At 40.0% G+C, this 12,388-nt stretch overlaps 1 protein-coding gene across 1 annotated transcript in view; it reads left to right on the plus strand.

Annotated features, from left to right (window-relative positions):
• Positions 1–6,433: 6,433 nt before the first annotated feature.
• LOC308337897 (spermatogenesis-associated protein 31D4-like) overlaps positions 6,434–12,388 on the plus strand; it is a gene marked incomplete at both ends in the record, with an annotated part of 30,920 nt that continues 24,965 nt past the window's right edge. The window contains 1 exon segment of the mRNA XM_080831441.1: positions 6,434–6,620. Coding sequence (XP_080687567.1) covers positions 6,434–6,620 — 187 coding nt within the window.

Here is a 12,388-nt window from a genome sequence, read left to right on the forward strand (position 1 = left end):
AGTCTATTGCTCATATAACCTCTTAAAATTCATTGAAATCTGTAGAAACACCAGGTATATTATGGCATAGCTCTACTCCTATACCTTTGCACAGCTAGATTTTTTTTTCTGTCCACTTGTTTTTTACATAACATGTACCCAAAGTGTCTGCTTGTAACATCTAATTCAATCCCCCACCCCAATCCTAAAGATCTAAGTTACTAAGTCCAATGTACAATGAACTAATATTTTGTATACAAACATTGTTCTTCATTTACACAAGGTTTTCATTGGTCAGTGACTATTCAGGACTTCTAAATATATCATCATATTCCTCTTAAACTACTAGAATTTCCACTTGCCGAAAATTGGACATATGCATGACACATATTTAAATGCAACTTTCACAGTGACATGAAGAAAAATAATTGAAAATAAAGTTGTATTCATTGGTAGTTTGTTTCTTTGGTTGTGAAGCATGTTATTCTAAATAAAAGTGTCCAAAAATATGAAGGAATAAGATCACTGATGCCAACTATTACAGGATATGTAAATACTTGAGTAAATCCTTATGAGAAGGAAAAACGTTTTCAAATTCTCAACTTTTCAGAACAGAAAGAGTGTTGATTCTGGCGTTGACTATAAACCACCTACGTATCATTTTTCATGAGCTACCAAGAGATGAAGCCAAAGGGCAAAAATGTGCACTGAAATTCCCTGTTGAGAAGATGGAAAAAAAAAGAGAGAGAGAAGAAACCCCCAAATAATGGAAATATTGTCTGCATATTTAATAATTCCTGACTATGCCAACCGAGAAGTGAGAATTATAAATACTCAGTCATATTCGCTTCTTGTATTTCATTTATTGTTGATTCTGAAAAACACATGGCAGCCTGGCCTACATTTTATCCATGTGATTGACAGTGTGGATTTGTCCAAGTTCAACTCCAGGGAAATGAATTTTTTTTGTCTTGTTTTTGTTTTTGTTTTAATCTGCAGACTTTATTCCCCTGAACCATATCATTAGAGAGAAAAGGAAAAAGGTTAATCCCAAATCTCACTGTTTCTGCTCTTGACTCTTTATCTCTATCCACGGCCATGTTCTAACCAGAACACGATGTTATTACTCTGTTAGCACAAATGACAAAGTCAGTTCTTTTAAATAAAACAAGAGGAAGACTTTCTGATATTTTTATCTTAATATGTATTTGATTGACTCCTGTGAACTGTCTACCTGTTTCTAAGAAATATTGATCTCCTTCCTTGTAGAACACTTTCAAAGAATCTCAGTCTAGCCAAATCTTTGGGTAGAATTTCTTCAGTTGTGGTGTGTAGTTTATAGAGACCATTGTTGCAAGGAGTTCTCGTCAACCTCCAGGGACTGTTTGATCTTCTAGGTGCCCAGTACTAAAAAACTTATGTTAAATCCACCATATGTGGTTATTAATTATTCAGTAACTGTACTTATGCAGTTATTGAGAAGTGTGTTTAAAAAGAATTTTAATATTATGAAATAATGCTTTCTGTAAGAAATGATGCTTTTCCCCAATAAAAAGCAAAATACATCATTTTAAATGTAGTAGGAACTTAAATACGTATACAATACATGAAAAATGAAGACAGGAAAGAAAAATTTCACAGTGGGAATATTGGTTGCAATGGATGTGGATCTATGACAATTTCTTTTATCTTTGGTATCCACACATCCTCAAACCTTCTCCTCTTCCTCTGTTACTATTTTGGGTCCACTGGCTAATGAGGTCTATGCCTAGACCTCCTCTCTTCTCAGTAGTGTCAGATCTAATCACTGTACTCCAGGATCCCTTTCGGAGTATTTCTTCTAGTTTGTTCTTTTCCTCTCCATCCTTGCTATCACTGTCCTAAATCAGATTTTCTCCACCTCTTGTCTGGGCTGTGCAACAGCCTCCCACCTTGTCTCCCTACCTCTAGGCTTGCCCCCTTTGGAGCCTCTCTCTACAATATAGTTTAAGAAATCTAGTTCAGGTGGAGATATCACTACTGTAATTCTCCTCCTGATATCTCTAGAATCCAGTTTCTTAGTGAGGCAGAGAATAACCCTTCTGTGGCTGAGACCTAACCTCACTCTTCAGCCTCATCTTTCTCTCCCCATATTTTGCCGTATACTATAGAATGTATACATTATGTACTTTCATACTTCACAGGTTTTATCAGGCTATTATGCCCTGAATAAAGTTTATTCTTACTGGAGCTTAGAACTAAGGTAGCTTTTCCTTCCTCGAGCATTTTTATCCGAACCAAGTTAACTAAATATCTCTCCCATAAAACCCATCCTTCTCAGTTAGCTTGTACTGTATAATATTGAATTGATTTACTTGGAAATTTGTTTCTTTCACTAGATTATAAGAGATTGTGAGTAACTCATAATTCATAAGCACACTGGTGCTTAACATGGGTCTGAAATAGAGCAGGTGCTCAATGAACGTCTGAGGTATCAACTTACAGTCACCTAAAATTAACTGTAGATTCACTATCTTGCTCTATAAAAATAACGCTCAAGCATATTAAGAAAAGTCAAACAGATGTTGAATACTGCAGTTGGGCAGTGCTTTCACTTATTTGGTACAATTACTAATATCTCAAGAAACCAGTTAACCTTTTGATGTTTCTGCCTCTTATTCTATCATAGAGAACTCATATCTGGAAGTTCCTCAGAGATGTGAGGGCCAAAGGAGACACGTTCTTTAAAGCTGCGTCATAAAAAAATAGGCAACAACAATGTTTCACAAATTAGGTGGGCACAAGGTCAAACACTGTCTCAGTTCTACGTAGGTTTTGTGGCTTGGAAACTTCTTTTAGAGGCATCATATTTTTCCTAACGCTTACCTAAAAGGACATACCTAAGGTTTGGAAATCAGTAGGGAACATCCATTCCTCAGGACTTTCCAGTACTTTGTGGTTCTGGTCAAGATGTCAAAAGAGGTGTGCCGTGTACTTGGTCTGTTCCCAGGCTTTGCAAAAGAAGATCCCTGAGATCCAGGTTCAGATACTGATTAACCACAGGCTTTGGGGGAAGCACATTAAATGCTTGGGTTTCAATTTCCATCTCTGTGACGCGTCAACATCAATCTGCTCCGTGGAGAAGAGGTTGTCTGTCCCACAGAGCAAGGCCGGACTGTTGCTTTCACTACACATTTTAGTCTCAGAAATTACCTGGCAGAAGCACAGAGCAAAAAAAAAGCCCTGCCTCTTAGCATGGATTATCAGTTCTTTAAGATACTTGTTAGAAATTAGACCTATCACGTCAGTTTTTTTCAGGAATGAGTCATATTTGCGGCAGGGCTTCTGTTTCAGTTTCGCCAGCCTCTGCTAACTGTCTATGCTCCAAAAGTTATCAAGACCTGTAACTGCTTCTTTCATCTTTCCAAGAAGAATTTTACAGCTTATTTTTTTCCTTTCCTCATAAGCCAGATATTAGATGTCTGTTGCTTGCACATATTATTTAAATAAATATACAAATTGCATTCAGTATTAACAATTGGAAAAGTGTCTTTGAAAGGTAGTGAAAGCATTTGGATAGTCCTCAAAGAATTAGGCTAAATATAATAATTTTTTCTTGGCCCCAAAGTGTATTACTTCATGGTCAAACATTATTTGTCAGAAATAAGAACTGAATACAAATGTTCTAAATGCATTTAACTTGCTGCAATATTATCTAGGATTAAGAGAATCAAATGAAGTTTTCATTATATTTTAAAACAAGCATTTTAATGGTGTGTGAGGTGATGATATAAGAAAAATATTACCATGATTATCTGTGTGAGGGAAATATTACAATGGACAATAGTAGATTGTTCTAATCAGTCATGCTTATTTTATGGAGATAAATATGAAAAATAAAGAAATTTATTCTAAATAATATAATCCACTCCCATGGATCAGTTATGACTGTCATATCTTGGGCACTTTCATTACATTATAACTAGATAACTAAATAAGTGCTTATTAGAGCCAACTCTACTGGTCAGACTTTGTCATGTGGAGAATATACCACCTATTCAGGAATTCCCGATTACAGAAATTCTTAGACGTTTTAGAGGAGAACTATTATTAAAGAAAGCAGGTAGCCAAATGTATTTAAAATAATGTAACATAACCCCCGATGACTTCTGAAAATTACAAGCCAAATGTCTTATTAAACTATACTATGGAGTCAGCTTGTTCAAAAGAGTGGCATGGAAAAGCTACTTAGAAGAATGCAGTTTTTGTCCTTAAAATTGAAACACCCTAAGTGCAGATGCATAGATAGTACCATGCCAGGAGGCTTGAAGAACTCAGGTCAAATTATAGGGGTGGTGGGTGTCTGGCTTGCTACGGGGGTCAATCATCTCTCTTCCCTATTTAGAAAAATGAGTTAGGTAGTTTTTGTAAGGTGAGGTTGTCATGTAGTTGTTGGAGGAAAAATTCAGGAACTAGAAGGGTAGATAAGGGGCTGGCATATATCATGGTCTGCCTTATACATTGACTAGATAGGTGGGAAAAATCAGAAAAGACATAACATGGCCCCTTTGATCAGGGGTCAGCAACCTTCCCTGTACAGGGCCAGACAGAGAATATTTTTGGTGTTGTGGGTCATCACAGTTTCCCTTGTAACTACTCAACTCTGCCACATAGCAAGAAAGCAGACATAGACAATATGTAAATGAATAAACATGACTTTATTCTAATATAACTTCATTTATGGACACTGAAATTTAACCTTTATATCACTTTCTTGTGCAATGAAATATTCTTCTTTTGACTTGTTTTCGACTGTTTAAAATTATAAAACCATTCTTTTAGTCTGTGGACCATGCAAAAACAGGCAGCAGGCCAGTTTGGGCCTATAGGCCGTGGTTGCCAACCATGGTTGCGTTAGATGAATGGATGGTTTCTTGTCTGGATGGAAAAAGAAGGCTTGGAACAGACATGGCCTGGGGAGCACCCACATGCCACATCTCAGTGCCTGTGGCAGACACCGCCTGGGCAGATCACAACCAGTTCTGTTTGGACCAGGACTCAGGGACACTGTGGGTACCGCTAGTGGCAAGCAGTGAAAACACAAATCTTCTAAACTCTGAAGACTGGTTTGGTGTGTAGGTCTTCATAGTCAATGCCTGTCTTTCCCCAAAGCCCGGAAACTCAGGAAGCCCAGGGCTCTGTCAATCACATTCACTGCTCTTGCCCAACGCTTAGCTCTGCTGGGCACATAGTAACTATCCTTACATATTAGATGAACTGAACTGAACAGGGATTTCAAAGGGACCCATGGAGGGCCCAATATGTTCCAAATGGATCAATTCAGCTGCTGTATGATAATGGTTCTGATATGGAAAGAAAAAATAAAATAAGAGCTATGGCAGAAACGGCTGCTTATTTACTTAACTAGTTAAAAGTCACATAACAGCTCTGAGTGACTTTGACAGCTCACTAAGAGGTCAAAAGTACATTGTGTAGAGTCAGGTCTCTGTCTTTTTAACAGAACTTCATAAAGTTGCTGTGTCCATATAAAGTTCCTTATAAACTTTAGCTGATACATAAAGACACCACCAGAATGAGGCCTAATGAAATGTGTCTGCTTCAGCTTGAGTACAGAAGCTCGGCTCGTTCTCTGCCACTGAATCAAATTAGGAGCAGATGGTAATTGGGACCAGACGAAATTTGAAAGGGAAGATATGCAGGACATTCCAAAGTGCACATTAAACTTTTTTCCACAAAAACTAATGTCAATAATAAAGACATCGTATTCACCGAACTTACACACAGCAACTGAATTACCTCGAAAGTGAAGCAATACATTTTTAGAGATTGACATCATTACATGTTTGGGGAAAAATTAATAACAATCAGAAGACGTGCAACTTATGAACCAGAGGTAAGTTCTAGACTGTGTACCAGGATACAGATGTTTGGGGGCTTACCATGGAACTCCATGGAATGCTTTCTTTTTTTTATTGGTAGGGGGGCCAGACCGCACACATTCCCACACTTAAAATAGGGCTCTAGAGGGAAGGCAACTCCACCTCAGACTGGGACTCAAAATGGGGTGAGTGTGTTAGAGAACACCTGGGGTAGTCTTCTGGACAGTCTCAGGACTGCTTAGTGCTACAACAAAAAACCAGATGTCCATGACCTCTCTTGCTACCACACTTGTAGCTTCTTGTCCAGGTTATCATGGACCCTACACTATTTGAATGTTCGGGTCACAGAAAGAATGCAGATTTGACGCTATGGAGGCCCTGAGGGGGACAATAGGTGGGAAGGGGCCCCGGGCAGGGAACCTGAAGAGGTGAGGAGGGGGTACAGGAGGCTCTAACATCTATGCGGACAGACCAGCCAGTAACCCAGCCGGCCGGTTCCTATATCACCTCATTTTAGAGTCCATTATGGCCAATCCAGTGCACTTCATGCCACCCTGTAGAGCTTATTACCGGGAATGCTGCTGCCATCGGGAATACAAGAATCAGACATTCTGTCCCTTTGCCTCATGCCCCTGTCCTTCCAGCTTGTACGTTCCTGTGAATTTTTCTACTCCACATCATCCACTTTCCACTTCTTGCCTGTCCAGCAGGGCCTTGTTCTTCCTTTCCTCACTCTCCAAGGTGGAACTGATGGCTTGTCGGGTAACCAACATTTAAAAAGCACCAGTCCAGCATAGGAAATAGAGCCCATGGTACTGGAACAGCGTTATCTGGTGACATGTGGTAGCTGCAGTTGTGGTGAGCACAGCACAGCATAGAGTGGTATACCTGACACTAATGTGATCTTGCGTCAGCCACTCTTCAATGAGAAAAACAAAACAGGCTCTAGCACAGGTGGACGACCCCATCTAATCCCCTTCAGTCCTTCCTGTCTGGCAAAATCTTGTCTCTCTGCCTTTTTTAGAAATGCCTTTCTGTATGTAACTGATTGTTGTTGGATTAAATCTCCCATGTCAAAACTGAGTCTACTCACAACTGAGTCTACTGAGGCCACATGAAATTCAGCCCCAGCACTACCTGGAAATCATTCATTCACTCCACAAATACTTATCCAAGACTTACTAACTTGAACAAAATAAATGGAGTTAGGTCACTATTTCCTTAGTACATTCTCTCCTCAGGGTACTCAGATCTAATTTATTTTATTTTCAATGTTATTTGACAGAGAGCAGGAGCATAATCAGAGGGAGTGGCAGAGGGACAGGGAGAAGCAGGCTTCCTGCCAAGCAGGGAGCAGGACTCAATCCCAGGACACCAGGGTCATCACCTGAACCGAAGGTAGATTCTTAACTGATGGAGACACTGAGGTGGCCCTCAGATCTCTTTCAAATTTCCTTTACTTTCCTCACACTTAGGCCATCTTCACGTGCCCAGCAGATGTGCTGGACCACAGCCCACAGAGGAGCAAGAAAGCAGTGATCGAGCCTCTCACAAAACAAAACAAAACAAAACAAAACAAACCCAAGTCCTTCCAAAAAAACTCCCCATTCTTCTTTTTCCTCTTCCTCCTTCTTATATGGAAAGAGGTTTCCTTCCCAATCTCAAAGGAAATATACTTTCTGAAATGTCTTTATTGAGAGAGAGTTAACTTCTAGTCTTGATGGACTGACCCACCCTTGCCAGGCCTCCTCCTGACCCCTCCTCCCTGTCCTTCTGAGGCTCCCAACATCTTTTTTCTGGTTTTACTACATCCTTTTTTTTTTTTTTTAATGGTTTTTACTACAGAAACGTGTCTAAGAGCACATATAACAAAATAACTTCCAACATATCCGCCACCCAACTTGCACTATTATGATTGGGTAGGTGTGATACACTGGGATTAAAGTGCAAAAGCCCCCTTAAAACATCTTGCCATCCATCTCTGAGGCATATGCTATGGGTCCACGTCAAAGCTCTCACATTCCTTTGATATTTGTCACCTGTGCTGCACACTTACTCACAACAGGTACATGCAGCATTGGTGTCAAAAAGACACTGGGCTTTAGAGGCTGTTGGCAATCAGTTGTGCTCTGCCTTATAGTCAACCCTGAGGAGCCATTTGAGTGAATTCCTCAACCCCACACAAGAAGTCATCTTACGGAGCAAATTCAGGGCAGAATTTCACTGTCCCTGAATCACTCAGTAACCGTAATATGCAAAAACTATAGAAGGACACCGTATATGTTGTTAAAGACGTGACATTGTGTGTTTTCAAATATTTAGAAGAAAAATATGTCCAGTTACTTTTCAAATAAACTACTGTGTTTCACCTATCATGGAGTAGATCAAACACTCCCTCTTTCCCAAAATGCCATTAAAAGTAAAAGATTAGATGAAAACCGCTCAATATCATTAACCACCAGGAAAATGCAAATCAAAATCCATATTGACCAAAACTTCACACCTACAACGATGGCTAAAACCAAAAAGAATACAAATGTTGATGGGAATGTGGAGAAATTAGAACCCCCATGCACTGTTGGTGGGAATGGAAAATGGTACAGCTAATTTGGAAACAGTGTGGCAGTTGATCAAAAAGTTCAACAAAGGGGCGCCTGGGTGGCTCAGTGGGTTGAGCCTCTGCCTTCGGCTCGGGTCGTGATCTCAGGGTCCTGGGATCGAGCCCCGCATCGGGCTCTCTGCTCAGCAGGGAGCCTGCTTCCTCCTCTCTCTCTCTCTGCCTGCCTCTCTGCCTGTTTGTGATCTCTGTCAAATAAATAAATAAAATCTTTAAAAAAAAAAATTCAACATAGAGTTAACATATGACCTGGCAGTTCCACTTCCCGGTATATACTCCCCAGAAATGAAAACATAGGTCTACACAAAAACGTGTAAGCAAATGTTTATAGGTATCTTATTTATTTATGAGGTCAAAAGACGCAAACAATTCAAACATCCATCAACTGAGAAATGGGTAAATTAAAACAAGATATCCCTATGATATAATATTTTGTGGAATAAAAAAGACCAACCCATGCCACAACAGGGATGAACCTTGAAAACATGTTAAGTGAAAGAAGCCAGTCACTAATGGCCACATATGACTCCATTCACATGAAGTGTCCAGAAGAGTGAAATCTACAAAAGAGAAAACAGACTCATCTTAGAGCTCGAGGGAGGAGAGAGAGGAGAATGATAGCAAAAGTTTGCAGATTGGTTTCTCTTGAGTCATGACAACGTTTTAAAATTGACTGTGGTGATGCCTATACTGAAAATCAAGGAATTATACACGTTAAATGGGTAAATTGTATGGTGTGTGGACTGTATTTCAATAAAGCTGTTAAAACAAGGAAAGGATTTAAAAATAAGTGCTTAAGGATGACAAGAAGGGGAGCATAAAGAACAAAAGCTGTCAACACATTTTTGGAAGATGGGAATCTGGTGGAGGAGCGGAAACTGACTAGCAGAGCAAACAAAGTGCTGGCAAACCAATTACACTGCAAAACCCGGGGGAAGAGCAACCTGGTGGCACCAGAGAAATAGGAAATTAGGGGTTCTGTGTTAGTAAACATGTAGAATTTTTGTTCTTTGTTGTTTCTTTTATATTGCGTATAATTTCTAAATTTTTTTTTGAATGGGGGTGCTCTTTGCAGGTTCTGTAAAATCTTGTTGAAATGTTAGCATGTTTCCAATGTGCAGAGAGGATCCCAGGTTTCTTGCATAGGACAGAACCTGAGACAACTGTTTTAAAGTTGGCATTGCACACATCTGGGGTCGGAGTATGGTGGAGGCACTAGCTTCTGGAATCAAGGTCAGAAATCTCAACGGTTGGGTTAAAATCATTTTTAAAATGTATTTGAAAACAAAGGTGTGGAAAAGTTGCATAGATGGTAAAGCCATAGATGGTAAGGCTTTACCCCTTATCCAGATGTACCTATTATGATTTTGACCTGTTTACAATCTCTCTCTCCTTTCCTCCTTCCCCTTCTCTCTATATAGGAAGACATATAGGTGCCTATGAGAACTATGCATACATTCTTGAATATTTGAGAATACATTTCATGCATCATGCACTTTCTCCCTATGTGGAAAAGTTGCATAGATGGTAAAGCCATAGATGGTAAGGCTTTACCCCTTATCCAGATGTACCTATTATGATTTTGACCTGTTTACAATCTCTCTCTCCTTTCCTCCTTCCCCTTCTCTCTATATAGGAAGACATATAGGTGCCTATGAGAACTATGCATACATTCTTGAATATTTGAGAATACATTTCATGCATCATGCACTTTCTCCCTGAATATTTCATTGTGTATTTCTTAGGAAAAAGAATATTCTCTGACACCACAGTTATCTCCTTCGGTAAATGTCATATGGACATAAAATTCTTAACTAATCTCCCAGTCACATTCCATTTTGATCAATTTATCACGTAATGTCCTCTGTGCGTGTGTGTGTTTGTGTGTTTGTGTGTGTGTGTAAACCTCTTTACAGGATTTAGTCTAGGATGACTACTACCATCCAGTTGCTGTGTATCTTTAGTTTCCTTTAATCTGGTTCAGTTTCTCAGCCTCTTTGAGAACAAGGCCAGGTTTGAAAAATAAATTCATTGTGCCATGTTTATAACCCCTTCTCACCTGGAAATTTTGGGGGGTGGAACGTATCTTGCTCAGACTTTACAGGATGTTTTTAAAGTTGTGAGTCCTAGGGGCCTTTGGGACAGTTAAGACCACACTTTCTATTTAAAACAATTCCAGAAACTCAAAGATATGTGGAGGGATTTTTCTTAACAGACATACGTCCTGCAGTCAAGGGAGGGTATGTGAAGGGGGGCGAGCTAGAAGTGTACCTTCCTTTGGGAGAGACAATGGTGAAACTGTGGATGCAGGATAAGAGAGGGGGAAAAAAAAGGAAGTGTCATTACAGGCAAACCCTCTTCAGAAGGCAGGGAAACGATTGGGTGTCAAAGGCCAAGACTGATTCATCAGCAAGGGGATGTAGGCGAGTCAAGTAAGGAAATGATACAGGGCTTAATTTCAACAGTTTATAGTCTAAATAATGAAGCTGTAAGAGTTTCAACTATTAAATGACTAGGTAGCATGGGGAGAAGAAATAAATACATATAACCATCAAAAAAATGACATTATCGTTTAAAACTGGTAGAGATGACAATAAGGTATTTTGGTGAAAAGGTAGAAGGTATGTGGGAAAAATACTTTTCTTGGAAGAAATAAACATAGGTGCCATTCAAAAAACCAAAAACCTTGCCAGCATTGAATAGACAAAGTGGATACTCTCAGCCACACAGCGGCTTTAATTTTAGGACTAAGATGGCTTTTTAGGATATCACTTATTATTTAAAATAGAGGTGTGGAGAACATTGGGGATTTCATCCTCAGTGCTCTACGAGTTATAGCTGAGTGATCTAGAGATGTCACTTACCCTCTCCGAGCTTCAGTTTTGTTCTTTCATAATAGAGACCCAGTAATACCTGAGCTGCTTACATCATGGGGTGATTGTGAGGTGGCTCCCCGTAAACTTCTTGAAAAAGTAGCAAATCATTTATACTTGCTGTTAGTGTAGGAGGAGAAGTGCTGGGAACCTCCCCTACTGAACCTCAGTGGAGGTTATTTTTGGTGAGATTATAGATATACCTTTCAGGTCTCGTTCCTTTAAATTTTGAAGGCACTTCTACCAGGTTCTGAGAAAAGTTTTAACTCAAGGCACATCAATGTACATAAGGATATCTGGCCCACATAGGCCCTTCTAAAAGAGAAAAGCTGTTCTTCGACTACCTTCTCAAAGAGTCATTAATTTGTGTCAGATAATCACAGAGATTAGGATGCAGAGTAGCCTTTCTAAGGAGCATGGTGTGTGTGAGCATTTGTGGCCCACAGTACCTGTCCCTTTGTTCCTCTGCTCCAGAGATCACCTGGCAGTTCCCAAATGTGGCAGGATACCTGTGCTGTGCCCTGTGTAACTCTCAACCGGTACAGGGCTTTTCCCTAGAACAGCACCATGAGGTCCTTAAGGACAGAGGCCAGGACTTAACAGGTGTTTGTGTCTCTTGGCTTCCAAAAGTAACTGTTTATTAAATGAAAATGTGGCTGAGATTGCATGTCAGGATGAGGAAGAAGCGGTGGCTCTTGGCAGGTCTCATCTTCCAGGCAGGTGACCTGTTCCTGCAGAACTGAAAGGAGACTCTGCTGGGCCAGGGTGAAGGCTGTCCTACCCTTTCACAGAGGACCAAGTTAATAATGCTAGGCCAGGGGTGTCAAATAAAGGGCATCCCAGGTTAAGAAGGACACGAGAAGTTAGGAGGCAGTTCAGAGGACAGCTGTCATGAAGATAAAAGAGTTTAGAAAAGACGGAGGAAGAGTGGAGGGAAATACCGGGATTATTTAAACCTGACAAAAAGGAGCCTGGAAAAACGGTCACAGGGAGTTGATTTTCAAACATACGTGGGGATAATATAGGGTGGAGCTTCTCAA

This window comes from Martes martes (assembly GCF_963455335.1).
Source record: "Martes martes genome assembly, contig: scaffold_99, whole genome shotgun sequence".
Taxonomy (NCBI): domain Eukaryota; kingdom Metazoa; phylum Chordata; class Mammalia; order Carnivora; family Mustelidae; genus Martes; species Martes martes.